The sequence below is a fragment of the Lepisosteus oculatus genome, chromosome 12 (assembly GCF_040954835.1).
Source record: "Lepisosteus oculatus isolate fLepOcu1 chromosome 12, fLepOcu1.hap2, whole genome shotgun sequence".
Lineage (NCBI taxonomy): Eukaryota > Metazoa > Chordata > Actinopteri > Semionotiformes > Lepisosteidae > Lepisosteus > Lepisosteus oculatus.
In genome coordinates this window covers 2,927,034-2,954,204 of record NC_090707.1, presented here as the reverse complement: position 1 = coordinate 2,954,204, position 27,171 = coordinate 2,927,034, and the positions used below count along the sequence as shown (strand labels likewise).

Genomic DNA, 27,171 nt, shown 5'->3' with positions numbered 1-27,171 from the left:
TCCGACGCTGTTATTAAGTCTGAAATAACGGGGAGGCTGAATTGAGATCGGTGTGTTGAAACTGCTGGAAACGGAACCCTTGAAGTAAGGTGTTTTTGACCCTTGGGAAGTACTGAAGTTGAAATAAAAATCTGAACAAGCCCAGGAAGCCGAGCTCAGCTAGAACAGAAAGCTACAGCTGTAGAACAGACTGCGTTCCCCCGGGGTAGGGAACCTGCAGAATAAAGGAATTCAGGCATCGGGAACCCCTACAGTGCTCTGGCATTTTATATTCACTTGTTATTATGTTTCTTATTATGACCCCCTGTGAGTGAGCACCATGCTGGTAGGATTTCTGCAGCCTGTGAATACAATGAATGAGGCTCATGAGCACATCGGCTGTGAGAGAGATGAAACTCACTAGGCGAGTTCTGAACAAGGTGTGGCAGTACAGACCCATTCAGAACTGCGCAGCCCACAGCCCAGCCAGAGACTGGACCAGCTCTGACAGTTATCAGGAATGTGGTCCTGACTCTCTGTGGTCATTAAAAATCCCAGGACATTTATCAAAAAGAGTAGGGGTGTTACCCCAGTGTCCTGGCCAAATTTCCCATAGGCCCTTACCGATCGTGGCCTCCTAATAATCCCCCTCTCTGAACTGGCTTCATCACTCTGCTCTCCTCCCCAGTGAGAGCTGGTGTGTGGGGAGCGTTCTGGCGCACTATGGCTGCCGTCGCATCATCCAGGTGGGGCTGCACACTGGTGGTGGAGGGGATCCCCATTACCTGTAAAGCGCTTTGAGTGGAGTGTCCAGAAAAACGCTATATAAGTGTAAGCAATTAATCACCCATTCAGCATCACACTCTTTAATTGCTGCATAATGAAGTCGTGTGAGGTAGCGGGGAAGGCTTTGGACTAGTAACTGGAAGATTGTAGGTTCAGATCAGAGGTAGGGAACTGCTGTTGTACCCTTGAGTACAGAACTTCACTAAGGTTGATAAAGTGTAATATCCAGCTGTATACTGTATATAGGCATACATCTAAAATATATTTTATATAAATATAGATAGTCATTTTCAGTGAAAGGATCAGCCAGTTGTATTACAATACTAACTCCTTACTTGGGACAAAGAAACTAATGTTAGATATCACAGTTTTGTGTAGATCTGGTTGCGTAAAGACATAAACATCACCCCTGATCTCACTACAGGTTGATCTGTCAAAAACAGACATGTGACAATGAACAAGCTAATTGCTAACAACAAAACTAATGGACTTAAAACATTAAGCTGCCACATATGCAAGTTTTATTGTAACACAATAATTCTTTAGTTTTGTTAGTTGTGTTAGTTTTGATTTGTTGTTTTTTTTTAGTGCAGAAAGTAGAAGAGAGCTATTTTTCAATCTCTGCACTAAAAACAAAAATGGAATCCAGGTTTGTCTATGACAATAGCAACCTCCCGTGTAATCAAAAATAATAATAAACCCAGGAGCTCTTTGATTTTCATAGAAATTAAATATTATTCTGCGAATGCAGAACACTCTGTGACGGTTTTTGATTATACACAACAAACAGTAGTTACAGTATTTCCCGTCTCTCCACTGCATTCACCACAACTCTGAAGATTAATACTTCAACACTTAAAATAAACAATAATCATCACAGTTCGGGATCTTTTTAAAACCTTCAAGTTTTGTCACTTTTACTTGAGATTGATCACTGAAACTTCATCAGGGCAGTACTGGAATGTTCAATTATGAGGGAAAGGGGAAAAAGTCAGCTAAAGAACTCTTCTCTCTCGCTACCAAAATGCACATGTTCACAGGTAACAGAATATTTACCATAAAAACAAAAACCCTCAGCGCTTCATCAATGCCAACGACAACAGGAAGTGACAGCTCCCGGGGGAAACAGCCCACAGGCAGGGAAATAAAACAAATCCCTTTCTCCAGTTTATGGCCGTTTTGTGTCCAAACCATCCAAACTGCTGTAAAGCACTTGGGGTGCTCAAACAACCTGCAGCTCAGGCCTGCTGGCCCAGGGAGCTCCTGCTGGCGTCTGCAATCACAAACCGCTCCCCCACAGACAGCACACAGCACACAACCCTGCCAGCTCTGGATGCTTTTTTTACCGTTCTCCAGCTTATTTCAGACACGCGCGACGCCTTGCGCGCAGTAACCCGTTACATGCGAGGTTTAATATAGCGTTTAGAAGGACAGGATTTATCTCTTTGTCTCAGGGTGTGCTTTTCGCAACAATGGCATTTTCATATTAACTTGGTTCTGTGCACTAGAGCCCTCCACCACCACCAGTGTGCAGCCCCACCTGGATGATGTGATGGCAGCCAGAGTGCACCAGTACACTCCCCACACACCAGCTCTCAGTGGGGAGGAGAGCAGAGTGATAATCTCTCCCAGCAGCAACCTTAATTTTTCCCAGAATGTCTCCCATTCCAGGTCCTGGCCAGGCTGACGCCTGCTTAAGATTCAGTGGGCTGCCAGTTATGAGTTGTAAGGAGATATCCGTTGTATAAAAGGCGACATATTTTAGGATGTACAGTATTTATATTATTGAGCTGGTGCTTTTTTTTGTGTGAGTGAAGCACATTTTCCAAGGACACAACAGAAGTGTCCCACCCAGAACCAGACCCAAGACCTTCCAATGATGAGCCCAGAGCCTTAATCACCACTCCACGCTGTTGAACATTACTTATTTCTAAACTTCTCCAAACTAATTCCTAGGAAGCTGTCAAAGATGAATTTACTTCCTGCTTTAGATTCTGCCACAGTGTGCACGCTGGGGAAATCACACCTCAAGCCAGAGGTATCCCTCACTGAGCACAGCTGAAACTGTGCACGAGAAAGGGCACAGTCGATATAAATCTTCTCCAGCAATTACAGTGATAAAACTCCTCTGCTGTGGAAGCTGACAGCACCTTTAAAACTGTCTGCTTCTGTGGAAAAAGAGAATTTTATTAAAATGTGTGCCTTCTTTTTAGGAATTTTTAATCATGCATTCAAGGAAGGTCACACAAAAGCTCATGTCAACTCGCACACGCCAGGATTTTACCAGACATCTCAGAGACAAGCTGGCGAAATCTCAACACTGGAACAAAGCAAAAAACATCACATATCCTGTGCTCTTGTCTATAGCTATGTATCAAAGACATTGAAACAACTTTAGAAATCCCTTAGAAAGCAAACACTTCATACAACTTAGTGTAATTTTCTAACATTGAACTAACATTCAGGTGCATGATGGAAGAACATGAGAAGTTCAATTTGTCAGATGGTTTAAGATCACATCTTTTGTTTGGTACAGCACAGCACATATTAAAAAACAAATCGGCAAGCTCGAGCTTGCTTGCTGAAAGAGCTTATATGCAGTATTGCAAGATAAACATCCCAAATCTATTTCCACCACATTCATCATACCGCGCGTCTCCGCCATAGAGCCGTAGACTTCATTCAACAAGCAGCTTCACCTGGAGTCCTCCTCCTAGTGAGGTGGAGCGCCCAACCTCAGATATAGGCGCTGCAAGTGTTTGTACACAGCCAGGATCTCGCATGCCTTCAGAACAAGGTTCAGAGCAATTCTCTCCTCTTTCATCACATTACACCTAGGAAACCCAGACTGTAATGTTTACCAATACTGTGTTACTGACAGAGAAGCAGGTGGTGTACAAAACTGAACATATTTTGTATTCCATTGCGTTAACTGAGAGAAATTTTAACAAAAAATGAGACTCTTCCAGGCAAATTCTCCCAGCATTCTAGTTTTTATATTGAAAATGATTTCAAAAGAAAAATTTTAGGTGAAAAGGATGAGAAATGATTACAGCTGTAATAGGTGGTATAGGTTCTGAATGGATCCTGAAGTTCCTCTTCAAAGAGACCTTGTGCTTTCTAAGGAACACTCGTGCCCATCAGGCAGAGCTGCGCATTCAACAGATTGAATTGCCTGGTTCCCATGATATTTGTCCAGTGTTAGGGAACTGCCATTCAATATTCACTGTGCTGCACTGCCTTCAGGTGCTTTCCGTTTGGTATCAGAGGAGGGTGACGCGTTAGAATAATTAATCACTGTGCTTTATGTGGAAGTGTAACTTGATATGATTGTGCTGTTTCTCGCTGTGAGGTCTACCAGGAAACAACTGAAAATCAGTCCATTCCTCTGGTGCATCTTTTAAAGGAACATCTCAGCATGAAACCTATTTCTAAACCCTACCACAGAAGAAAGCAGACTGCAACAGTAGTTGAAATTGTTATTGGTAAATATGAAGCCCCTCTTAATCGCAGTGCAAGTGCTGGGAAGAGGCGTAACACACACACGATTCTGAAGAGTGAAGGCAGAGGTGTAACAGTTTATCTCAACACATGAAAGAATATTCACGCCCAATTAGGCTTAAGTCAAAAGCGACAATAAAGACAGTATTTCCAACTATGTCAACTGATAATAAACATTTAATGAATGCTACAAAGAAAATGAGCTGCACATCTCAAAGCAACTGGAATGCGTTCACGGGATTTTGAAAACATGCCAGAAAAGGACTTTATGTAAAGATTTAGGTACAATCACAGAGCTTAAAGAGGAAACATTTTGAAGCTCCCATTGAAACCAAACATTTCTAGAGAAAATATCTTTATCCACCACTTTTCAAGATCTCATCTTAGAAACACTCAATAAATAAAAACAGCCATAATTTCCAAACTGGAGATCAAACAGCAAGAACTTTTCAAGTACGCAAGTGACATGGTCTCATTGGCAATTCAGCGGGTATATCAAAGGTCGGGCTACATTTATAAAAACAATGTATTATATTTTCAGAGCTGTATCCGACCTAAAAAAAAATGTTCAGCTGCCTGGAGCCTCAGAAGAAATTGCATTTTTTAAACTTGTTTGCCCATCACTTACCATTCCAAGACCCGGCAACACTTTTTACCATCATTGCAAATAGTCTTACAGATGAGGGGAGGAACTGCACTGATTTCAATGCTAACTTGAAATAAAAGTGAACACTGAGCAGACACCCCCCTCCCCCAGAGAAAAACCCAAACACCTCCATTCCTATAGAGCGGACTACAATCCTTCACACGAAAAGAAACCCAAAACCCTGATTTCTCACCTGGCACCACTTAACCTAGTCCCCTCTGTAACACAACTTTACATCGCCTGCATAAATTTACAGACTGCTCCAGTAACATCATTACAAGGAGAGGTAGAAACGAGGTCACCTTAATTGGATGCCTGATTACATCTCTCTTTCTCTCTGCCTGGAAACTCAGAAACGCCGAGAACCACAAAGCCACCATCCCAGTGAGCTGCATCTCCCACACAAGGCTTGCCTTTGTATGCGTCCTGACAGGAAATGGAGATGCTTTCATTCATTTGCTAATAAGACCGTGGCAAAGCAGAAAAAAAGGGGGAAAAATGGATGTCTCAGATATCGAAGACTTGCATTCCACAGGTAAATCTAGGCTTTGTTGATCTTGGTGGCATGTCTCCAACTCAAGGGATTGGACTCCAGGAAAGGCATCTTACTATCAAGCTAGATCTTAAAAGCTAAACTAGAGGAGGAGTTTTTTCTATGCCACAGGAACTAAGGATTCCAGCAGAGTGGAAAGAAAGCTGGTGTTCTCCCAGTTTTTGAGCTTGTTGCAGCAATGCACTGCCACCACAACATAGCGGGCAGACTCACGAGCTCGTCTTGGAGACAATTACAGTACATCCAATGTGTCAATATATTTTGCAATTTATCTCATGAAAATAAGAACTGGAAAATTCCAAAAAGATAAAGAATTTTTTTAATTTGATCATAATGAATATTAACCCTCCTCCCCTCTCCCCAAGTGGATTTTGATGCAGAATATGGATTTTATATGGTCTTGAAGAACAGTTTCTCTGCAGCCGTGCCTTCAGAGGGGGCAGGGGTGTCTCCTGTGTCCCTTTGCTTTAGAGCTATAAAAAGGTGGAAGTACTGCACTGAAGCTGCTCAGACTGTAAACCAGGCTTCTCCATCTGGTCCTGCCTGGCAGATCTCATAGGTGACCCTCAACTTACAACTGTCGCCAGTCTTAAGAAATGAATGGCCTCTGATAGGGCTGTCCAGTCCTGGTCCCGGAGGGACGGGGTATCTATAGCGGGCGACCCCAGTCCTGGTCCTGCCTTTGGGGGACCCATAAGACTTACTGGACTGGGTCTCTGCAGGACCGGGATCAGAGACCCTCGTTATAAAAACTAAAGACTGCTGGTAGTGAAAAATTAAAGCACCCGAGGCTGTATCTGTAGAAGAAGCAGAAGCAACAGTGCTGTGAAAAAGAAAGTAAAAAGGTTTTAGAACAAAACCGCCTTTCACACACGACACACTGGCCTATTCATTTCACTGAACACCTGAGCAGGGATTTATGGGAGAATTTAAATAGAAGATAAATTATTCATGAATATAAAAGGTCTGACTCTCGCAGGTGGGAGATATAATTACAGAAACAATGCCATTTTTATGGAGGGCTAAGCTTGGAATTTAGGTTGTTGCCAAAACAGCTCCTGAGCTCCAGACAGCAAATACAGAAGCTAAAATGATATAAATCATATCTTGTGGTTACATGACCAGACTTTCAGGGCTTTGATTTTTTGCTAGTTTGTTTTATGATTACTGGGACAAAGCAGTGAGCTGGGCCTTCCTCAATCAGCACGTCAACAGTATGACCATTTGAACTCAGCATCTACCAGTGTGGACATGAACTACCAACGACAATGCACTCAACAAGTATGGAACAAAACCTGCTTGTGTGCATACATCAGAGGATCCCACTCCAGCAGAGTTTGATTAATGAAAAACCGAAAGCTCACCAAGAATGTAAATATGTTAATTCCATATTATGGTTAATTCCACACTGAAAAGTCATGTAAAAGATTTACAGCCCTGCAAAGAATTACTTCTTCTACACATGATAACATATTTTATCATTCAGAACGCAATACATGTTTTCTGCATGCAATAATCAATCAAAATGCTTCACTAAATTCTTCTAGTACAACAAAACGACATACAAAAGCTTACTTCTATCCTACCTGAAAAGCCATTAATTTAAATGAACATCTTTCCACAGTTCTCCCTACCTTGTCAAGCAGAGCGTATAATTGAGCAATTTAAAGCAGCTATTAAGTTTATTTCATTTTAATACCATTTTTAACTCAAGAAAAGATCTTCTAAAGCTTTGATTAAAAAACACAAAGAAGTTCTACATTTACATGAAGGCCAATATGCCTGGTCTCAGTCACTGGGAGTTTAGTCTTTTGTTTTGTCAGTCGCACTTTCCTGAACAGATTAAATCTCCCTACATGATGAAAGACCCCTGTATTGCTTCAAGCTCTCTTAACCATTATGGTTTAATAATAACCCTTCAGATGTCCTGACCAGGATTTGTGCCAAAATGATTAAGTAAATGTCAACCCACTGCTCTCAGAAACTCCAACTATTCTGTCCCCCCTCTGTCCCACATCTGACACTCGAGAGCAACACACACACACACACACACACACACACACACACACACACACACACACACACACACACACAGTGCAGGTTTCCGTCTGCATCAACACAATACAGTACAGGAGAAGCTCAAGCCTACGATTTGATTGGGTTATCAGAATAACATTCATGAACCCCAGGATTTCAGTCAATATATTAGTGTGCTTAAGCTGAATCATTCTGAAAGACTTTGGTAATACAAGAAATTGGTCATAAAAAACAACCATATCTTGGGCATATCTGTGCTTTTCTTTTGTTCCATAGTTAGGGTTGAAATGACAAAGGCATTCAGCAAACAATCACTTCAAAATCCTTCACTGGCTACACAGTTAAAAAGGCTTTAAAACTTTGATATTAAAAGACTTTAAAACATATACTGTAGACTTTCTCATTAAAAGCCCAGAACCAGAAGGGACACAGCGTGGCGTCGCGCGTGACGAGGGTGTGCAGGCGCGCAGCGCTGGCTGGGATCGGGAGTTTCCTCGGGACGTTCCCTGCACAGCCGGACACGGAGAGCAGCCGGAGCAGCCAAGCAGAGCCAGCATGAGGCGCCATTACCAGCGCTCACTGTCAGCTGATATTAGGAGCAGTTACATAGGAGTGGACATAGCGATTGATAGTGCATGATAAAACGTCCAGCAGGATGGGGCAGAGGGGTACAAAATGGAGGACGCAAACAGCCCTGCCTAAACAGGTCCTGTACCTGTCTTCAGCTCATCAGCTGTGTCTGTTCTGCTCGTGTGCTGAATGCCCAAGCCTTTTTTCAGCCTGTTCTGAGTCAACAATCCAGCAGGCTAAGGGGATCTGCAGTCTGCATAGCTTCAGACGCCTACAAAACAGTTGGCATTTGAACGTCTCAGCCTGCTGTCATGATTTATAATCCTCTCTTCTACAGGGGTCTGCACCTGACAGCTTGCAGCATTTCTCGTCAATTAAAAAAGTGGGGGGAAAAAGTTCCATAGGAAGGCCTTCAGAACAGTACTTTCCCGGTACTGAATGATCTGAACAGGAAGGCATTGCTCATTTTCTACTTGTTTTTTCACCCGTTTCTTCAGCAAGCTGACAGTAGCGCAGCAGACCTGTGCTTGAAGGTGAGCAGCCTCTGAGAGAGGAGTGCCTGTCTGACCTGGCGTATGGAGACCCATGATTCCTGCAGTCTTGACATGCTGACTGTATTTCACAGGAAGCGCCTGAATGGGTCAAATGCAGAGAACGAGTGGTTCTGAAAACACTGAATTTATCACTTAACACTCCAGAGACTAGAAACGGCATGCACAATGTCCTTCTGAATGATCTGCTTTTCAGAAGCAAATCCGTGACCAAGCTTTACCATTACTCGCTATTAGCTACCCTGAATGCAACAACCGCAAAGCTGGAAAATAATGTATGGCTGAAAGGTTTCTGTGAGGCACCCTCTTTAGCACCTTAAGGAAGCTTTCAGTATGTACACGCCTACTGTACCTTAGGCTGCAAGCACCAGGAGGAACCTCCTGAGAAAGTTACAGAAAACCTGCTTCATTCAGACAAAAAAATTATATTTTCCCTAAGAGGCACATACAGTTCACCCATAAGCAATGACTCCTGACACACCAAAAACAAATATTTGACACTTTTTATTGCCTCTGCATGCTACAAAGTCACATAGGTCATTTGTCTTAAGGGCTGCCTCCTCCTTCTCTCACTGGGAGTAAATGTACACTCAACTGTTACAATATTAGGTTCAAATATGAGTTTATATGTACAAATAAAAACATACAGTAGATAACTCCATACCTCACAAATGTTGATACAACCTTGATCTCGACTCCCCTGGTAATTACAAACACACATTTACAGTTTTATCCAGTTTGCATTTTGCACAAACGCACTCTTAAAATGAGCCTTTAGACTTTTTTCTCCATACATTGCTTGTACATTTTTTAGCCAAGATATTAAACCATCCGAGTGTTCTTAACTCAATATAAACCAATTCTAAATTTCAAACTTTTTTTTCCAGAATTGCCTTTAGAATGAACTCCCAGGCCGAAGATATATAAAAAAAACAATCTTTATCATTCATCACGGTTAGCAAAACTGGTTTGTCTAGCAGTGATGGGGAGGGTTATTATTCAAGGGATTAGATTGCCTATGAAAACTAATAAAGGAAATATTAAAAAAAACAGCACAAGAGAATGCTTTAAACTTTATTCCTACTGCCGTTTTTGGTGACCATTGATTTGGAACTGTTATTTCCATGGTTCAAAAAAGTCCTTGTGATACTATAATTCTTATAGACTTTTTACTGCATTATACAGAGTTAGATATTCTACAGTCAATAAAGGCCTAGAAGGCAGTTGCATTACTCACAGGTACCTGCACAAACCTTATACAATATTTCCAGGGCAATAAAGCAGACCTGCACATACCATACAGTATATACTGCATGACTGCAGCACTAACGACGGGACTAACTGCCAGCACTGAGCTCTTGGAAAGGAAGACTGAGTGGACGCACTGCCCATGGGTGGCCAGGCATGCGATCCGCTCTCCCTCACCGTGTGGATGGAAGATCATCCTCTCCAGGTACTGGGGGGGTCACAAAGCTTGACTGAGAGAAGCAATGTGCTCCTTTTATGAGACACGACGACAGGCCTCATGTCTTCAGGCCACCTCTCACTCTGGAACAAGGCAAGTGACCCTCTCCTATTGTCTGCCCCAGATTGGAGACCAGATATCCCTGGGACATCCCAAACTCTCCATTCAGATTAGAGCCCTTATAGCCTGAGGGCCCTTATAATCAGGCTTAGCTCAGCCTCTGCTGCACCTGTCGATTCTATGTCCCTGTCAGTCAAGTTTCAAACTCGGATTCCACCAAGAGAGGGACTAGGCGGATAACCACTGCTAAGCAATATACAGAAGAAAGAAAGAAAATGCTGGCTACATCGACGAAGCAGTGACCAGAACTCCAGCCACCACATGGCCCTCAGAGAGAGAGCTGAGCTCTGAGGAGATCTCCCTCACTGCCCTGAGCCGCGCTGACACCGGCCAGCCTCTGGAGTCAACCCAATAGCAGCACTAGCCGAACAACATTGCCTCAACCCACTGCGACACCACCAGGACACTGCTACCAGGACCTACAAAGACCAGACACACTGACAAAGTGTCTGACCAGGGTGAGTGCCAGCAAGGAGAAACAGACCCTGAAGAAGTACAGGCTCACTGACCACAGCCTGGACACAGACAGACCTGGTTTCCCATGGAGGACAGGCTCACAGACCACAGCCTGGACAGAGACAGACCTGGTTTCCCATGGAGGACAGGCTCACAGACCACAGCCTGGCCATGGAAACTGGACATAGGCAGACCTGGCTGCCCAGAGAGGGCAGGCTGTATTCCCACAGCAAGCAGGGAGAAACAGAGACAGAGATGCACTTTCTGCTACACTGAAAGAAATACTCTGGGATTAGACAAACATTCTTCCCCAAAATAACAGATCTAATCCCAGAATTCTGACACCTGCCAGAACCAGAAAGCTCGCAGGAATCTCAGCAGAGCTGCAGCTCAGTGTGTGCTCTCCTGTCACAGCCGGAGGAAGACAGAACAAGCCTCACAATGAATGTTGATTGTTGTAAATTTCTGTTAACATTCAGCTAATTGTTATTGCTTTGGCAACACAAATTTATGAGCTTCTCAAATCAGAAAAAGATATTCCTCTCAAGGGAATTCAGCACTTTTCAAGAAGGCAAAAGGTTAAATTTAGAGGGAAAAATTTCCCTTCCCTTTCTGTGGTGATATAGCACCAATAGTTAAATGAAATGTTATTTCACTCTTTATAAACTCTAGTTTCTTAGATAGAAATAAACTTTTAAGAGAATCCCCTTAGGAGTAATAGTTTCTGAGGAACTTTCATCTTCCAGGCACATTCAAGTAACACACGATTCAAATAGTTCAACCAACAAACAGAACCATTTAAGAAAACTTGACATCTTTTTGACTTGTACTAAAGCTTTCTTAAATTACATAAACCTTTTCTAATGGCTGTTTTGAGAACACTGAATTCTAAGACTTATTTTCCTATACCAATTTCTGCTAAATTAAGTCAGAATGGTTAAAGATTGACTCTCAATTAACAGTTGTAACTCCAGAAAAGAACCTTTAAACTGTGTTGTATATTTCCCCCTTCAGGATGAAGTCAGGTTTCTTTTCATCCAGCTCCGCCAGGGCTGAAGTCAACCTGCATTTCAAACCTGTTCCCAGTGTCGGCTCCTTTTCTCCCCAAAGACAGCCTCCGGAACCACCAAGCAGGAAAACAAATGTCCTCAGCATCTTTGAAAACTAATTCTTATTCTCAACGTGATATTATAAACCATATTCAGTGTCCACAATCTTAACAAAAAAAGGACATTTTGAGTAAACACGAATACTCACCGATCCTGGTTTCTTCTACATGAATGAAGAACGGTTCCTTAGCAGAGCTCATCAGCAAAGCAGAACTGCTCTTAAATAAAGTTAAGCTGCAGCTGAGGAACTGTATGGTCTGATTCCACACGGCAGTAAATATATCACTAAGCCTGAGCAAATGAGTAACCTATTACTTCAGTCTGCTGCACAGATGATGTCTTCAAGATATTAAGGCTATATGTAAGGTCCTTTATGTGACGCAAATGTTACCCATGCTCTTGCTTGGAAACTGCGGCACAATGCTGGGGTGATTTCACCTCACCCTCCGAGGACATTATTCAGATCACAGCAAGGAGCCCCAGCAGCTGCTGTTTCGACAGAAACCCGATGCGCAGTGTCAGTGAAAGACTCCTGTCCTGTGTGACAACGAGCCGAAGTGAAAATGCCACCTGTCGCTGGCTTTTCTTTCCCAGAACCCGGCATAAGGAAAGACAGCCTCTAATTAGAGATATTTAGGCTAGAGAGACCGTGAAAATCCATTAATACTGGTCTTTTTAAGCTGCAGTATCACCTCCAGGCTGCACCCTCCCTCCAGTTTGTGCACGAGTGCGGGAGCGTTTGAGCAGTCTGGGCCCAAGACAGGGACTCCAGGCAGGAGAAACAACCAGCTGGCGGCTGGCGGATACATTCCGCGTTACTGCCAACAGGCTGAGGTGACCATGAAGAAATATTCATGAGCCAAAGAACCATTTCCAGACCGATAACATCAGTTTAAATAATATTTGATCTTTAAAAAATATTAGTGGCCCAAAGAACGTAAATAAACCTTTACGAGTATCCCCTCAGGACTATGCTGAACTTTCCCCTTCCAGGCACATGCAGGTAGCGCACATCAAATAGCTCAGCAACAATCACAACCATTTTACAACAATCTGACATCTTTTTCTCCGGGATCCTATTTCCCCAGGTATGGCTGAAAATTCATTCTCTTCACCCCTGGTCCTGTAGAGCCTCCTGGGTTTCCCATTTCCTTCTACCTGTGCTCTTAATGACTTCACTCAGTCACTTATTAACTTTACTTGTCCTTCTTTGCATACTTGGAATTCCCTGGTAAAGCAGATCGGGCAGAAACACCGCTGGAGAGATCGACTCCAAGCCCACACACACCATGTCTGATCCTTGGATCACCTTCTACAGCTTCCGCCTGTCAGATTCCCTCAGATTAAGAACATGGCACCTCCTGGGCCTCACAAACAGATCCTGCCCCCAGGGTGCAGATGGGTTAATGGGTTCCCCTTTACCTGGAAAGGTATTTTTTAATAAAGTGGCTGGCTAGCACCACATGGCAAGAGAGACAGTTCTTGTGCAAACCCCTCTCTGCAAGAGCACCTCATAAGATGTTTCTGAAAAATGTTCTCAATTTGCATTATTAAATTTGCATTATTAAATCAAGTGCCACACTTCCATTTATACAGTAAGCTGTCTAGGTGATGCTCCTTTCCAATATATGCAAGAAGGTGCACTGTTTGACATCATATTACAACAATGCAAGATTGAAAGAGACTTTTAGCTTTTTTCAATAACAGGCATAGCTGAATAAAGACCAAACGTCTGGTCAAATAACAGGGCTCCACCTTCAATATACAAGCCAAGTGCTGGGGTTATATCTGGGGCAGAGCGGTGGCTCTGTGGCTCAGGATCTGTGCCTGCGGCTGGGAGGTTCCCGGTTCATATCCTGCGACTGGCAGAGGAATCCTACTCCATTGGGCCCCTGAGCAAGGCCCTTCACCCCAGCTGCTCCAGGGGCGCTGTACAATGGCAGACCCTGCGCTCTGACCCCAAACTTCTCTCCCTGCCTGTGTGTCTCATGGAGAGCAAGCTGGGGTATGAGAAAAGACAAATTCCTAATGCAAGAAATTGTTTATGGCCAATAAAGTGATCTGATCTTATCTATATGCTGACCTAAGCTGCTTAAGTGGAGTTCTAGTGGAGCTGCGGAGGAGGTTCTCCACCCTCAGTCATTTCCACTGTAGAAAATGACTTTCAAGCTCTCGGCAAAGGCCCTCTTCAGAAATCAGCAGCACCTCAAACGGAACAAAACGGTCTGTGATCTTTCGGGTCAGTCACTCGCTACCTCCGCCAGCCAAGAGCACTGACAGATTGATAACAGGGGCAGAGTCTCACTCTTGGCTGCCCGAGAAAATGAGTGTGGGCCTGCTCTCCGAGGCTCACTGATCAAGAGGCCGGAAACAAGGGCCTGCTGTCAGGGGAGTGGCCAGCGCCACCACACCAGCGCTGGGGGAAACTCAAGACACAGTGTCCTGTCACTTGATGACTAGATCTCTTTATTCCACGAACCCCAGGACACTTACAAAACCTTTTCTGGATAAAATGCATATTTCTTTGATTAAGTACCATTGATTAATTTTAGAAAACACAATTATAATACAATCCTTTATCTGAAATTCCAAAATCCGAAAGATTTTTGAATGCTGACATGACACGCCACAAATGGAAAATCCCACAAAGTGCGGGGTGGTTCCACCACGTACAGCTGTTGTGCGCTTTCACCTCCACGTAAAACGCTATGTATGACGTAACATGACTAGCGTAATTGTTGCGTTACAAATATAATGCTGACGTTTTCAGTTCAGTTTTCATTACATTTACCTGTAATCAAATTACATGTTTTGTTTTTATAAAAAAAACCTTTATGTACCGTAACCTTTTAATCAAAAAACGACTTCGTAGGTGGATACTGATAACTTACCGAACTTTCCAGCTCACTGCGATGTCATCGATGACGTACCCTCTCCCTCACGTTTCTCGGACCTGATGTAGTTGTAATGTCTGGGGCTGCATTTATCTTCACGTTTGTAAGCTTTGTAAGTTTGTAAGTCTGTGATCATCATGTTTTGTTTTGTTTGTTTTTTTGTACAGTAAGTACACAACGTTATTTTTACGTGAGATTTGAATTTCACCTTCATGAATGAGTGTAACTTGACTAGCGTCATTACTTGTACATTACTTTAAAAATAAAATGCTAACTTTTTTCAGTTTTCATTTTATTTACCTGTAATCATATTCAATACTTTGTTTTTATACCTTACATAGAACGTAATACCTGTATAGTAAAAAATAAAATACAAATGGCGTACGTGTACTGTAACCTTTTAATCAAAACATGACATCGTAGGTGGAGACTGTTATCTTTCTGATTGTATTATGTTTAAAAAAATTATTTAAAATGTATATAAAACTACATTCAGGGTATATGTATAAGCTATATTATGAAATGTAAATGAATATCGTGTTTAGACTTGGGTTCCATCCCCAAACTGTCCCATTTTATAGATGCAAATATAAAAATATTCCGAAATCCGCAAAACTTTCGGTCCCAGGAATTTCGGATAAGGGATTCTCAACCTGTAGTACATTTCACTTCTGTAGAACATCTTACTCCAAACTAATATCTATTCACAATATCTGACTCTTATTAAGTGAAACTCTATTTCAATACAGAGTTTTTTTCTTTCCTCATCTTTGCTTGGTCATCTTGATTTTCTGTCTTTTCCTTTCAAGTCGGGAGAGTAAAAGTTTCAAAGCACAATCATTTGTTTCACCGGCAATGTTCCATAGTTAACTTAAAAAGTGAGAGGCCGATATGCAATCTTTCATGAAGAGTCCAGATATTCTTCAAGACAGCGTGCACAGCTGTTAAGGCACATCATTTAAAATCTGGCAAATTCAGATTCTGGACTGAATACCTGTTATTTTACTAAAGCACGATCACTTACAGCATTAATATAGCTTTTATAACAAATGTGGCACTTCTAAGGTCATTTATTGCAGAGGTGCATAAATCTTGGGTCTGGCAAGCCAGTACTAAGTACTGCTGGAGGTTAACTTCCAGCGCCTTACTGTCAAATTCAGATGAGCTGCGTGATTGATCACAATCAATATCAGCAGCCACTAATGATCCTATTAAGCAGTGTCCTCACTTTGCAATTCTTGTGGGAGATGACCATGCCGGACAGGCCGTGCTCCCCCAGTAAACATGTTCACACAGTCAACTGTCCTGACAGCCGCCGTCTTGCGCTCCTCCGTAATATACGCGTGGAAAATCGTCAAAAGACGACACCATTTAGTTTTTAGGTTTCGAGCCACACCGTTTAATCTCGGATAACGACAGGGGTATGTCCGAAAAAAAGTTTAGAATCGTAAACACTTGTTTTTAATGTGTGTGTGTGTGTTGGGGTGGGGGGGAGAAAATGAAAAGAAAAGACCTGCTGCCGAATTCCAGAGATATATTTACCAGAGCCAGTTAGTTCAGCTGCGGCGCCGCTCAATCAATGTAGTACTGACAGTAGTGTAGTACTGACAGCGAGTGAGTCTCGGGCTGCCCATCGATCAGCAAATACTGGAGGGGCAGAACTCGACTAACCAGGACGGGGCGGTCGGCGAGGAGGCTAAGCCGATCTGCTGGTCAGTGCTCGACAGTTACAGCACAGGAAAATCAAGAGTGGTTCGACATCTTAGCCAGGCAGATCCGAGAACGTTTGGCTTCGGAAACACATTTCGGATGTTAAGAGCATGTACCAACATTTGTCCTTTAAATTAAAAGCTTTGCATTTTGTATAACCAGGAACAAAATGGGACATTTCAGATCTTTAAAAAATATATATATATACAGTAGTTCAGGTGGGTAGCTGCGTCAGCATGCGTAGGCTGCAAAGGAACAAGTAATAGGTTTATTCCATGCTGAAAAAAAGAAGAAAGAGAACACAACGTTTCGGCCGTGGAGCCTTCACACCTGAAGAAGGCTCCACGGCCGAAACGCTGTGTTCTCTTTCTTCTTTTTTTCAGCATGGAATAAACCTATTACTTGTTCCTATATATACAGTATATGCCGGTATTTGCCAGTCTCGTGTAAACTAATTTAACGCTGCACACTTCAAAGCTAAAATATTTTTTTTTAAATTGCGATACAGGATATTAAATTATTTTGGATAAACCAGAGCGTACAGTGAAAAACGTTTATTAAAGAACATTTATCAAACGATCTCCTGTTTTGATTCGCTTGTTAAAATTGGTTCTGCATAGTTGAACCCTTAGAAAGCAGGAGTCTGTATCCACAAACTCTCATGACTGTAACGGCTAACTTAAACGGCTTACTTTATAGCCTAACTGAACTGAATTAATATTTTCTTCAGTAATTATTTTTAGAATAATACGATAATAAGAACGATTGTGTTTCCCTTCTACTATATAACAAGCGTGAAGTATTGAGACTGCTTAAATACTTTACTGGCACCGAAATTCATGTTCTAATATTACTTGCAGATTGTGAACAGTGTTTCACCAGTCAAGTTCATGTCACTAAAGAGCCAATTCATCTCTACCGTACAGATACTGACACAGACAACTGAAAGAAGCGCCTATTTTTATAGCTGGCAATGCCGACTGACACAATACAACAGAGGTGCTGATTTATTACCAATGTGCTTACAGCCTGCATTAAAAAGAGACTGAACTTAATCCCTAACCCAAAACGATCAGCCCAACACTTCGTGGAAATTGATTCCATTTCCTGGCTTAAAAATTCCCTAAAAAGAGTTCTCACGCAGGCTGTTCGCAAAGGTAACAGCTTTCTAAAAGCGGTGGAAAATGATTTCTTGTCCCTTCAGCTGTAGTAAAGAGTGAATTTCTTATTCATCAACTGTAGTGAACAGTCCCCCGGAAGTCAGCAGTCGCTTAACATTGGCGTCTCTGACAAACCTCACACAGGGATCCCATCTGTGACGCCTCAGCGGCATTAACTGTTTGAACATGAAGCACCGCAGGAGCAGAACATGGGTCCATCACAGCCCTGTTTTTCACACAGGCTTTTAACTCACTAGAAATGAATAACTCTTCCCTCTTTCAGGATACAACATGCACCAGCTAATGACGAGCCTCCCGTCTGCGGTGAACCCAGGATCTGACTATTAAGGCGCACACGGCGCAGTTCTGGTCAGACAGGCCTGTCCCAGCTCTAGCAGAAAAAATTACATTAAAATGTTAAGCTTAATATATGTATAGGAGCTCGTATTTCGAGCCTCGGGTCGTCTCCAATTCCGCCAGTTCACACAGACGTGTAAACAAACGAGCTTCTTATTAAGTGTACGCCTTTCTGAAATAAGTGGACTATCATTCAGCCCACTCCACATTTTTTTTTTAATGAAGCTTCTTCCTTAAGAGATGTTGTGAGCAAAACACTCAACTACACCGTACTGTATGTAGACTGAGCTGCTAAAGTGAAACTTTAAAAAAAAACCACAAAAATAAACAAAAGTCAAAGAGATGTAACTTATTTATGCTTTTTTCAAACCAGTAGTACCATCTGAGGTCGTTTCTTCTGGAAAAAGGCACGTTAAAAAAAAAAACATAGCCAGGCTTTTTCCTAATGGAACAATTATCCCCAGCAGCTCAATTAAGCGCAGTGACATTACGCTCGTCCTGAACCGTTCTGCAGCTTTCCGTCAGAAACCCGATGCGATCGATGAAGGGGGAAGTAAGATTGTTACTCTTACCTTCCACAGGTTCGACACCTCGAAATAGGACAAAGCGTCTGGTTAACCGGCGATATCCGAGCAGGATCCGATCTTGCAAGCCCGCCCGCTGCGCTCTCCGGTCCTCAGCGCAGATCCCCGGGCTGTGTGCGGGAAGGTGTAGGGGAGACGGGGGTGAGGCCGAGCGGGGCGGCGCTGGCGGAGAAGGGGAGTTGCTACAGACCTGCTGGCTCAGATGGGAGTCCACGCCGAGATACCAAGCGAGCGGGCGCACGGAAGCCTTTTGAAACAGGTAGGCTCGTTGACAGCCACGGCAAGAGGAAAACCAGCAAGACTAACGTGTCTGAATTCTCTTACCTTTCCCTCTGACAGCGCACGTCTCGCACGGCTGTAGCAGAGTACGCTGCGCACGGTATAAACATTGAATTTCTTACATCGATTCTCCAGCGTGCACTTCACGTTGTTAAACTGCCGGACTTGGGAAGTTGTTACACTCGTGTTATTTCCATTGTTCGACTTTATTTGAATTATAACCAGTGCGGACCGCTGGAGTTCTTAATTCCTAAACTTCTTTTTTGTATTAGGTTTATTTAATCATAGAATTAGAATTTGGTCGACGTTCTAGCTTGCTGGAAACTTGTAAACGGTGCATGTGAGGCACTATGTTATGATCCATTATTTGCCGTGACCATAATCTTCTAGCGGTCAGGATCTGAAAACCTCACAGCTGTAGCCAGAATGCCCTGTTGCAGAAGAGACAGAGAACGATCAACATGCGTATGATGGAGACAGGAAAAAATGCGGAGCTGTAAAGTTGAACTTTTACTTTATTAGTACTTTTGACAATTCAAAAGGAATTTTACACCATGCAGTAGTCCACCCATTTACTGAACAGCGTGGCCATAGCTGGGATTGAGATTGAGAGCCATCCACCTGTTAATTATTAAACTCAGCTGTGAAGCAGAACCTTACAGCATCATTTGTCTGTAAGGACCAGACCTTGCGCCTGAATAAATAATTGAATTGGCCTTTCCCCCCTCCCATCCTCTGTTTGCAACACACAAGCACACATTTCACAAATGAGAACAGACTAATGTTACAACACGTTGAAATTCGTTTTGAAGAAACAAACTACTCTGGACAGAGAAAGAAAGCCTGTACAAGAACAGAATGTGGAATTCGATTCTGTTCTTTAATTCCATCTTTTATCTGCCTGCTGATTACTGGAAAGACCATGGAAAATTGTTTACAACTTTACACTTCTAGAGTTTGCTTTGTTAGCGTCCTGTTTCTCCCAGAAAAAGCAGAAACACAATGAACTGTAGATTGTTTTTCCTGGCAAATTTCAAAGTAGAAAAAGAGAACTCACTTCCAGCACAAAACCTCAGAAACATCATGACAAATCAACATTGCATTACTGTTGCACCATTCCAAAGGACGTTTTAAAAGGACTCCACTTTCAGTTTTTGCCCAAAGATCGGTCATGGCACGAAGAGGAGTGTTCAGACACAGAGAGCAGCACAGATCAGATTCGCTGAGAAGCCCTCATTGTGTAAAAATTCAGAGTTATGAGAAATGGTTGGCTTAGTTTATTTGTACAGAAACTATTTCTAAAAAATAAAAACGTTTTCATAAAAAAACAAAACACTGCTTCTTCATATAATATAATACATATACATTTTGCACAGATTTTAATTTGACCATCTCCTTGCCTATTGCACATGTAAAAAGTATTGAGTCCTTGAAGCAAGCTCAGAAGTTGCCATTTTAACATTGTCTTTGCAAAATCAAAATTACAGTTTTACAATAATATATTATAGAATCAAAACACCATTTTAATATGGCCCTGAATAATTTGCTTATGTGAAGTTTACATTTTTATTGTTCACTCTTATGAATCCCTGTAACTAATAGAATTTAGTCTGTCATTGTTATTGTGAATAAGAAAGAACTGTACAGGAAGAAATGAAGATGGGACAGCTTGTGAACATGTAGTAGCTACTGTATGTGGGTTGGACCCAGATTCTCTCTGTAACAGTCCAACTGAGGAGCAAAGCTCTTGAAACTCACAAACTGGTCGTTCTGGAGTCAATACCACTCTTGTCCTTCAGTGCATTAAACAACCCTATTAACCCTGATAGACTAGGGCAGTACGACACCCAGGCCTGCTAATCTCCAGAGTTTCCTTTTCTTTGAACGCATGAAACACTGACCATGTAGCAGAGAGGTTCAAAAACCCAATCAAAGATCTGAGGATGGGCAGAGCTGGACAGACCCCATTGCTTGCGCACAGAGGGGACAGGAGCACACTGGAGGCCGCAGCACAAGGCCAGGCCTGCTGGGCACGCTCTGTGGTAGACAGGCCCCTTCCGTAGCCCGTAGAGGAAAGAGACACAGCTCTGTGCAAAGCATGGCAGGGCGTTACAGCTCTTTCACCTGGCTATTTCAATCTGTGCAGGAGCACTGAACCAAAACGGCTTCACTGAAGATAGTCTTAAGTGTCGCTGGATCAGCCTGTGCCTATTGGAAAGGTCGGCCCATTACATGACAAATTGCTATCCAAAGTGCAGTTTGTCATACAGACTGAAACATGCCAGTTTCTTTCTGAAGCTCAAGGCTTTTCAAGTAACTACTGTCTAAGTGACAAAAAACCCTCCTTTCAGCTCAGTGCTTGATGGACTGAATGGCTGATCAGCATCATAGCACAAGAGACAACTTGGATCTATACTCTGTAACTATCAGGAAGGCTGTGAATAGTGACTTGGTTCAGTGGAGACTACCTCTGGCTCCTCTGGTATTAAAACAAAACATATTTTCTTCTGCCATTTTTCTAGTGCCCTACACAGTCTCAGAATTTTAAATCCTATATCTCTAGTTAAAGAATGCATTAAGTGGAAGAGGATTTATTTTTGATTGAGACCGAGAGCCTTTTTTTCCTCCTCTAAAGACCTGAACACCAGTCAAGCGGTCGTGTGTTTGCGGTTTTAGGCTCTGAGGATTATCTGTTCATACCAAGATCTCGGCTCACATTTTTCAGTTTAAGTGTCCGGCTGGGTGTGTTTTTCTGAACGATGAAAGATGGAATGGTCAAACACAAAGAGCCTTTAATCCCTAAAAGGAATGGTTTCTCAAGGGCAGGGCTGACAGCATCCTAAATTATCACTACGTGGGCTTCTGTCCTTTCTCTGCAGTACTTTTGCAAAACACTTAAGTCACCTCCTTAAACCTCTAGACACATCTAGAAACTTATTAAAGTTTAGTGTGGTAAATCTGACTGACATTTGTGGTTTCCCATGGCATTACCATGACGAAACTTCACTTTAACTCTGTTTTGCTGTGTCATCCATGCTTTGGACCAAGGTTTCCTTAACCTGTCCGTGCTTGTCCATATGGTCTTTTACCATGCCCTGTACTGTATACCAAAGTAAATGTTCACAGACTGATGTAATTATACTCTTCAGTATCTTTAAAAACATAACACTCAACCTTAAAATCAATACAGTGAAAGTGATCTATGCTCCTCTCTAGCAATGAGGCAAAAGGGATTTTTAAACAAAAAGTACAACATTGAAGTCTTTAAAGAAAAATAATTTGAAAGCAAACATACAAAAATATGACATCTTTATTAATATAATAAAAGACAAATACCGTATATGCAGATTATGTAATTTTCTTTTAAAAAGAGGTTACTGAAGAGCAGCTTTTTTGTAAGATAACTGACGGCCTCAATAATGGTAATCTCTCCCACTCTACTCTTTCTTGCTTGTTTTTGTTGTTCTCAAATGTACTTACGTCTAAAAAAGCTGCTTAAATAATAATCATCTTTATTTTATATGGTGCCTTTCCTAACATAATCTCAAGGCACTTTACCATAAAACAAAGCAAAAGCAAAAATATCAGAAACATGTGAATGTACAATTTAATACAAAAAATTTAAACGAATTCCAAGATAAAATATAAACTATAAAATTTAAAAAAAAGGTTTCTAAGAGTTTAAAGGATTTGAAAGTGCTGCCTGACTTGCAAGCTGGAATATGGGCTGGGGAATCTTCCAGCCTCCTGGCAATAAAACAGAGAGCCAGTCTAACCCTCTAATCTTGATTTAAGGACATAAAGACACTGTTTGCTGTTTGTTTCTTAATGCCAAGCTTTTGTAACCAGTTGCCTACTTCGGTATGAAAGAATCCAACTCCTTTTAAGTGAGTTTGCAAACAGGCGCTTATGACCAATAAAACCCTTTCAATATTTAACAAGAAATCAAACAGAACAGAGTAGTTCCCAGTCCAGTTTAATGTATGTTTTTACCTTTGCAAACTTGAGTCACACCCTGATAAGCAGCAGCATTACTAGACACACTTACCCAATCAGACCAAACACATGAAAATCACCCATTTAATATACTGTACAAGAGAGACTTAAAAGACACCAACCTGCCTAATGATATAAGGAGCTTTCTTCATTTCCTGCTTTCTGATAAAGTTAGAGGAGAAAAAACACTTTTTCAGGAACAAAAGGCTGAACTGATCTTTTCATGAGGGGCTACAACCTACAGTTTCAGCAATGTCAGATGGCTCATTGAGATTGCGGAGAGGGAATGCAGCTTCTGTAGACACTGTGAAGACTTGCCGACAGTCTGGGGTAGAAGGAAGGACAGCAGACTCTGAAGCAAGGAATGTGATCTGATGAGAAGGTGTTTCTGTGCGTGTGTTTTCAAGATTCTATCTGCAAAAGAAAAAGAAAAGATTCCTCACTGTACTGAGCTCGTCTCCGCCCATCGGTCGTGAGCACAGCGAGGCCCGCCCCGGAAACCGAGGGCACGAGAGGGCTCTGGCCACTCACACGTGCACTCCCCATCACGGGAAGAGAAAGACACGATGGCAGGCAGGCAGCCCAGCCTCGACTGCAGCTCTGTGAGAAGAGGAGACAAACGAGCTCCCGGAGAAAACTGCAAATCCAGGGGAGAATCATCTGGAGGCCGTATCTCTGGTCTGCTGGCCTCTCCCTGCGCTCAGATTTTTATCTCCCTGTCTGGAAGACAGGAGGCCTCATTCCCCCACTACCAGGACTTTCACTGCTGGAGTGTAGGCTACTGGCAAACTCTCACAGGCAGCGATCTTTATGTGTAGGAATTGTACAGACACAAGCTGAGTCAGGTTATTAAATGCATTAAGACATGTTCAGGTCAACCAAAGCATAAGCTTGACTGATAAACTTTAAAATCCTGATCTTTGGGGGGAAACTTTCAATACACTGACTGCTTTTTTCAGTGGACTGTAATACAAACCACTTCCCCTCCCCTGCACACTGATCAATTCAATTTTCCAAAAGTCTTTGGGAAGGTTAACTCTTCTGATTAGTGTTGACCAGAAACAGATAGTGGAGCGAAGAGCTGGAGCACAGACAACAATGAAGATAATCTTTGTCACCTCTTGCAATATAACAACAGGTAAGAAAGGCAGGTGGAATAAATCACACTTTGTTCACTCTCAGGATACAATCCCTAGGCAAACAAGACCTCCCATTCGTGAAGTACTACGATAAACCTAGCTGCTGTCCCTTAACCTTTGCTCAGCCTGCCATAGTCCCAGGCAGACAGGAAGAGACGCAGGCAGTAAGGATCACCCCTCAGTAAGAGCTTTGTTTGGAAGCCATAAAACACAAAAGAAGGTTTTTCACACCGTGATGTGGGAAGAGAAAGAAACAGGATGTTGTCCTCTTTATCCTTATGCTTATTATCCTCCTGCGTCTTTACTCTCTAAAGCCGATTTCAAAGAAAAAAGAGCTTACCAGGAAAAACATTTAGATTCCGAAATTTGGAAATTGAATGGCATCACTGAGAAAATGCATTCAGGAGCAGGGTAGAAGACAGACGGATGGTTTTTGAAGTGTGTGATATCAGTTCGTTCAGTAAGGAGGCAGTAATTAGGAGCAGCTTCCGTTTTTTCATTCAAGACATGAAGGTGTGAGAAAACAGCCACACCACTGACACTTAAGTCATATCTGAATTTGTATTGTACAATTCCATTACTGAACCGATAATGACGAAAGGTTTATCAGAAAATTGCCCATTATATAGCACCTCAAAGGTTTGTGGAGAAGGTTGGTGTTGTACGCTACGTGTTCTCCACTTAAATCAGAACAGAGAAGAAAACGAGGTGGTAGATGAGGGTGGAGACTCGACCTGGCGCTCCGAGCTGCTGTTATAGTTCTCAAGTCCTGGGGTACCTACTGTGAGGTGTTCACATGTTCCCATAGGAAACTGGCGGACCTGGTGATTATCGGAACGAAATTACAGAGACGTCGGCATAACCTAGTCAAAAGATCTGCTGCCGCCTCTATAATTTTTCCCTCGGCTTTCTGATTGACTGGCATATCCTGCCTTTTGGACTGCAGGATGACCTCCAGCTCACTGTATGGGATTAAAGATTAGAACTGCAACGCTGTTTTTATGTTTCGGGGCTAAAGAGAGTCTGCATTGATGAGTGCAATTCAATACAAGTGAAATGTACACACTAACTTACACTAACAAAACCTCAAATTTACATAATAAAATAGACGAAATTTCCAGGTATGCGTAGCACCATATTGCTGCCATTGTCTGTGATTCAGAACGAGGCAACAAACCTTCCGGTGAGGTGAAGCAGCCTTATTACATTGTAAACAAGAAGGCTTGTGAATACACCTCTTTACATCCAATAGAAATATTGCTTTTCATTTCGAGATGGTTTTGCCAATAAATGCAACTTATTTGTTAACTCTGCATGCAGATCGTGTTGGAATTACATGAGTCATTACAGCGACTAGTGAGCAGGAAGGGCTGCTTCACATCGCAGTTTGTGGGACCTCTTGTTCTTGTGAGACCAGGGGTTTTCAACAACACGGCGACTATCCAGCACTTTCACAAAGTCCTCAATTTTGTGTTCAATTCAAAATTTGTGAATTTGTTCTATACTGTCGGTGAATTTGGTTTGTTTCTGAGATTTAGTAACCAGTCTGAGACCCTGGGTTTGCAGCTCTTCTTTTAAGTGCTTTTTGACACCGGATGGATGCAAGTGTGGTATATCAAAGATCTGCTGCCCCCATGTGGAGACTTGTGGAAATAAAAGGGCTTGGTGCCCTATTTCTGGTCTCCTCTGATCCATACTCTTCAATTGTCTTTCTCAGCTACTTCCCTTCCAAATCAGCCAGCATCGGACTTTTCAACAACGGTCTGTGTCTGTATCTCACTGGCAGGTACGTATAAATAAACAAAGGTGAAATTTATACCTTAGACAGAAATGTGGTGTTTTGAAACTCTGTTTTAATAACAGACCTTCTGTTTTCATTTTTCAACGAACACAAAACCTAAATGAAAGGTTACATGTGAGAGGGCCGGGGTTAAGGTCAGGGCTGTTCGGCCCATCTTGTTTGTTTGGCTGCTAATAGCTCAACGATTAGAAGATGTCACTGAGCCGTTTCTTGAAGAATGGGAGGGAATGTGTTTTTCTTTTCAACACACATTCCACACACCGCCTCAGATGGAGAGTCTGGAGCCAGTCTGTTGACAGACGGGGCTGCCCCCCACCTGTAATTCCTGTCTGTGCAGGGCTACCTCGCACCTCACATATCAGTTTCTAATGCGCTGTAATGAGTCAGCACCACAGAGTATCCTTATCAACAGCTAGACAGCAGCATGGGATCATTACACAACAGCGCAGTGCCCTGCATGCCTGACAAATCTCCCCGAGTCTTTAAACACAGCCTCTGTCAGAAAAAGCCGACCCATCGACAAGCCTGCAGGACAATCTGTTAATTTGTCACTAATCCCTAGCATAAAACAGACACTCCTCAAACACGTGCTGCAGAAACAGCCCTGGGTGTGCATCCTGTATGTGCACACAGCACTCTTTCTATCAGTACATTTCCACTAAAACTCCACGAAGAAATCGTTTCTAAGATCCATGAAATTAATTATACGGCCTATCAGAGCTGTAGAGTAGGACATGTGTTTGAGTCAATTTGAATTCTGTGATATATCAATTTAGAAAGGTCCTGTGAACTGAGTCCACTGTACGTCTTCTTATATTATACAGAATACATCTACGGAGTGCGACTGACCTGTTCTAAAGCAGACATTGCTGTGCTGCACAAAGTCTTTTAAAATATAAATTATTCAGATAAATGCAAAACAATAAACAAACATACTACAACGCAATATCAAAATGGATTAAATTGATTATTACCTTTCACATTGTTTTAAAGTTATTGAAACACAAAAAACTAGCTGAGCAATTCATCTTTGGGGTTTCAGGGCAAGGACCCACACAGAGCGCAGGGTGAGCGCCCCCGCTGGCCCCACTAACACCTCTCCCAGCAGCAGCCTTAGTTTTTCCCAGGAGGGCTCCCATCCAGGTACTGACCAGGCTCACACCTGCTGCGCGTCACATTCTACCCTGAAATCTCCTCAAATGCTCCCTCATACTTCCCTCAAAACTATTTACTGCAGCCTATTGGAAGATGGAAGTTTCAGCGGAGCAGCGATTAGCGCAGGCCCCTCTCCGGCGAGCCCCAGGAACGGCGGCGGCTCTGCGGTGCCTACTCACTCTGTCTCTACTTGTTGTGGTGGTGGTAGCTGGTGCCTGATGACCCCCCTCCACCTCCCCGGAGGGCGTGGGCAGCTGTGGGTGAGGAGGCTGGGTGATGCCCTGGGCGGATGGGCTTGGCTGCAGGAAAGGAAACAGACACGT

General features: G+C 42.7%; 2 protein-coding genes and 1 long non-coding RNA gene across 5 annotated transcripts in view; 1 reads left to right on the top strand and 2 right to left on the bottom strand.

The window, feature by feature from the left end:
* Positions 1 to 18,551, bottom strand: part of lypd6b (LY6/PLAUR domain containing 6B) — a 31,903-nt gene extending 13,352 nt beyond the window's left edge. Inside the window, exon 1 of one of the 2 annotated variants that reach the window (XM_015358515.2) lies at positions 18,467 to 18,551. The gene's annotated coding sequence lies outside the window, so the exon portion shown is untranslated. Of the gene's footprint in view, positions 1 to 11,921; positions 12,350 to 18,466 lie in introns of those variants that run through there. The other variant, XM_015358517.2, reaches the window with a different exon arrangement.
* Positions 18,552 to 18,646: 95 nt separating this feature from the next.
* LOC138241947 (uncharacterized) lies at positions 18,647 to 27,029 on the top strand. 2 transcript variants are annotated; one of them, XR_011191222.1, is made up of 3 exons: positions 18,647 to 18,737; positions 25,610 to 25,678; positions 26,931 to 27,029. It is a non-coding gene; the product is annotated as an uncharacterized lncRNA (long non-coding RNA). The 2 variants fall into 2 exon arrangements; XR_011191221.1 differs by having other exon boundaries at positions 26,736 to 27,029.
* kif5c (kinesin family member 5C) overlaps positions 19,255 to 27,171 on the bottom strand; it is a 50,161-nt gene continuing 42,244 nt past the window's right edge. The window contains exons 25-26 of the mRNA XM_069196235.1: positions 27,028 to 27,147; positions 19,255 to 23,167 (exon numbers count right to left, since the gene is read on the bottom strand). Of these exons, the coding sequence (XP_069052336.1) occupies positions 27,035 to 27,147 (113 nt within the window). The 3' untranslated portion in view covers positions 19,255 to 23,167; positions 27,028 to 27,034. The remainder of the gene's footprint in view (positions 23,168 to 27,027; positions 27,148 to 27,171) is intronic.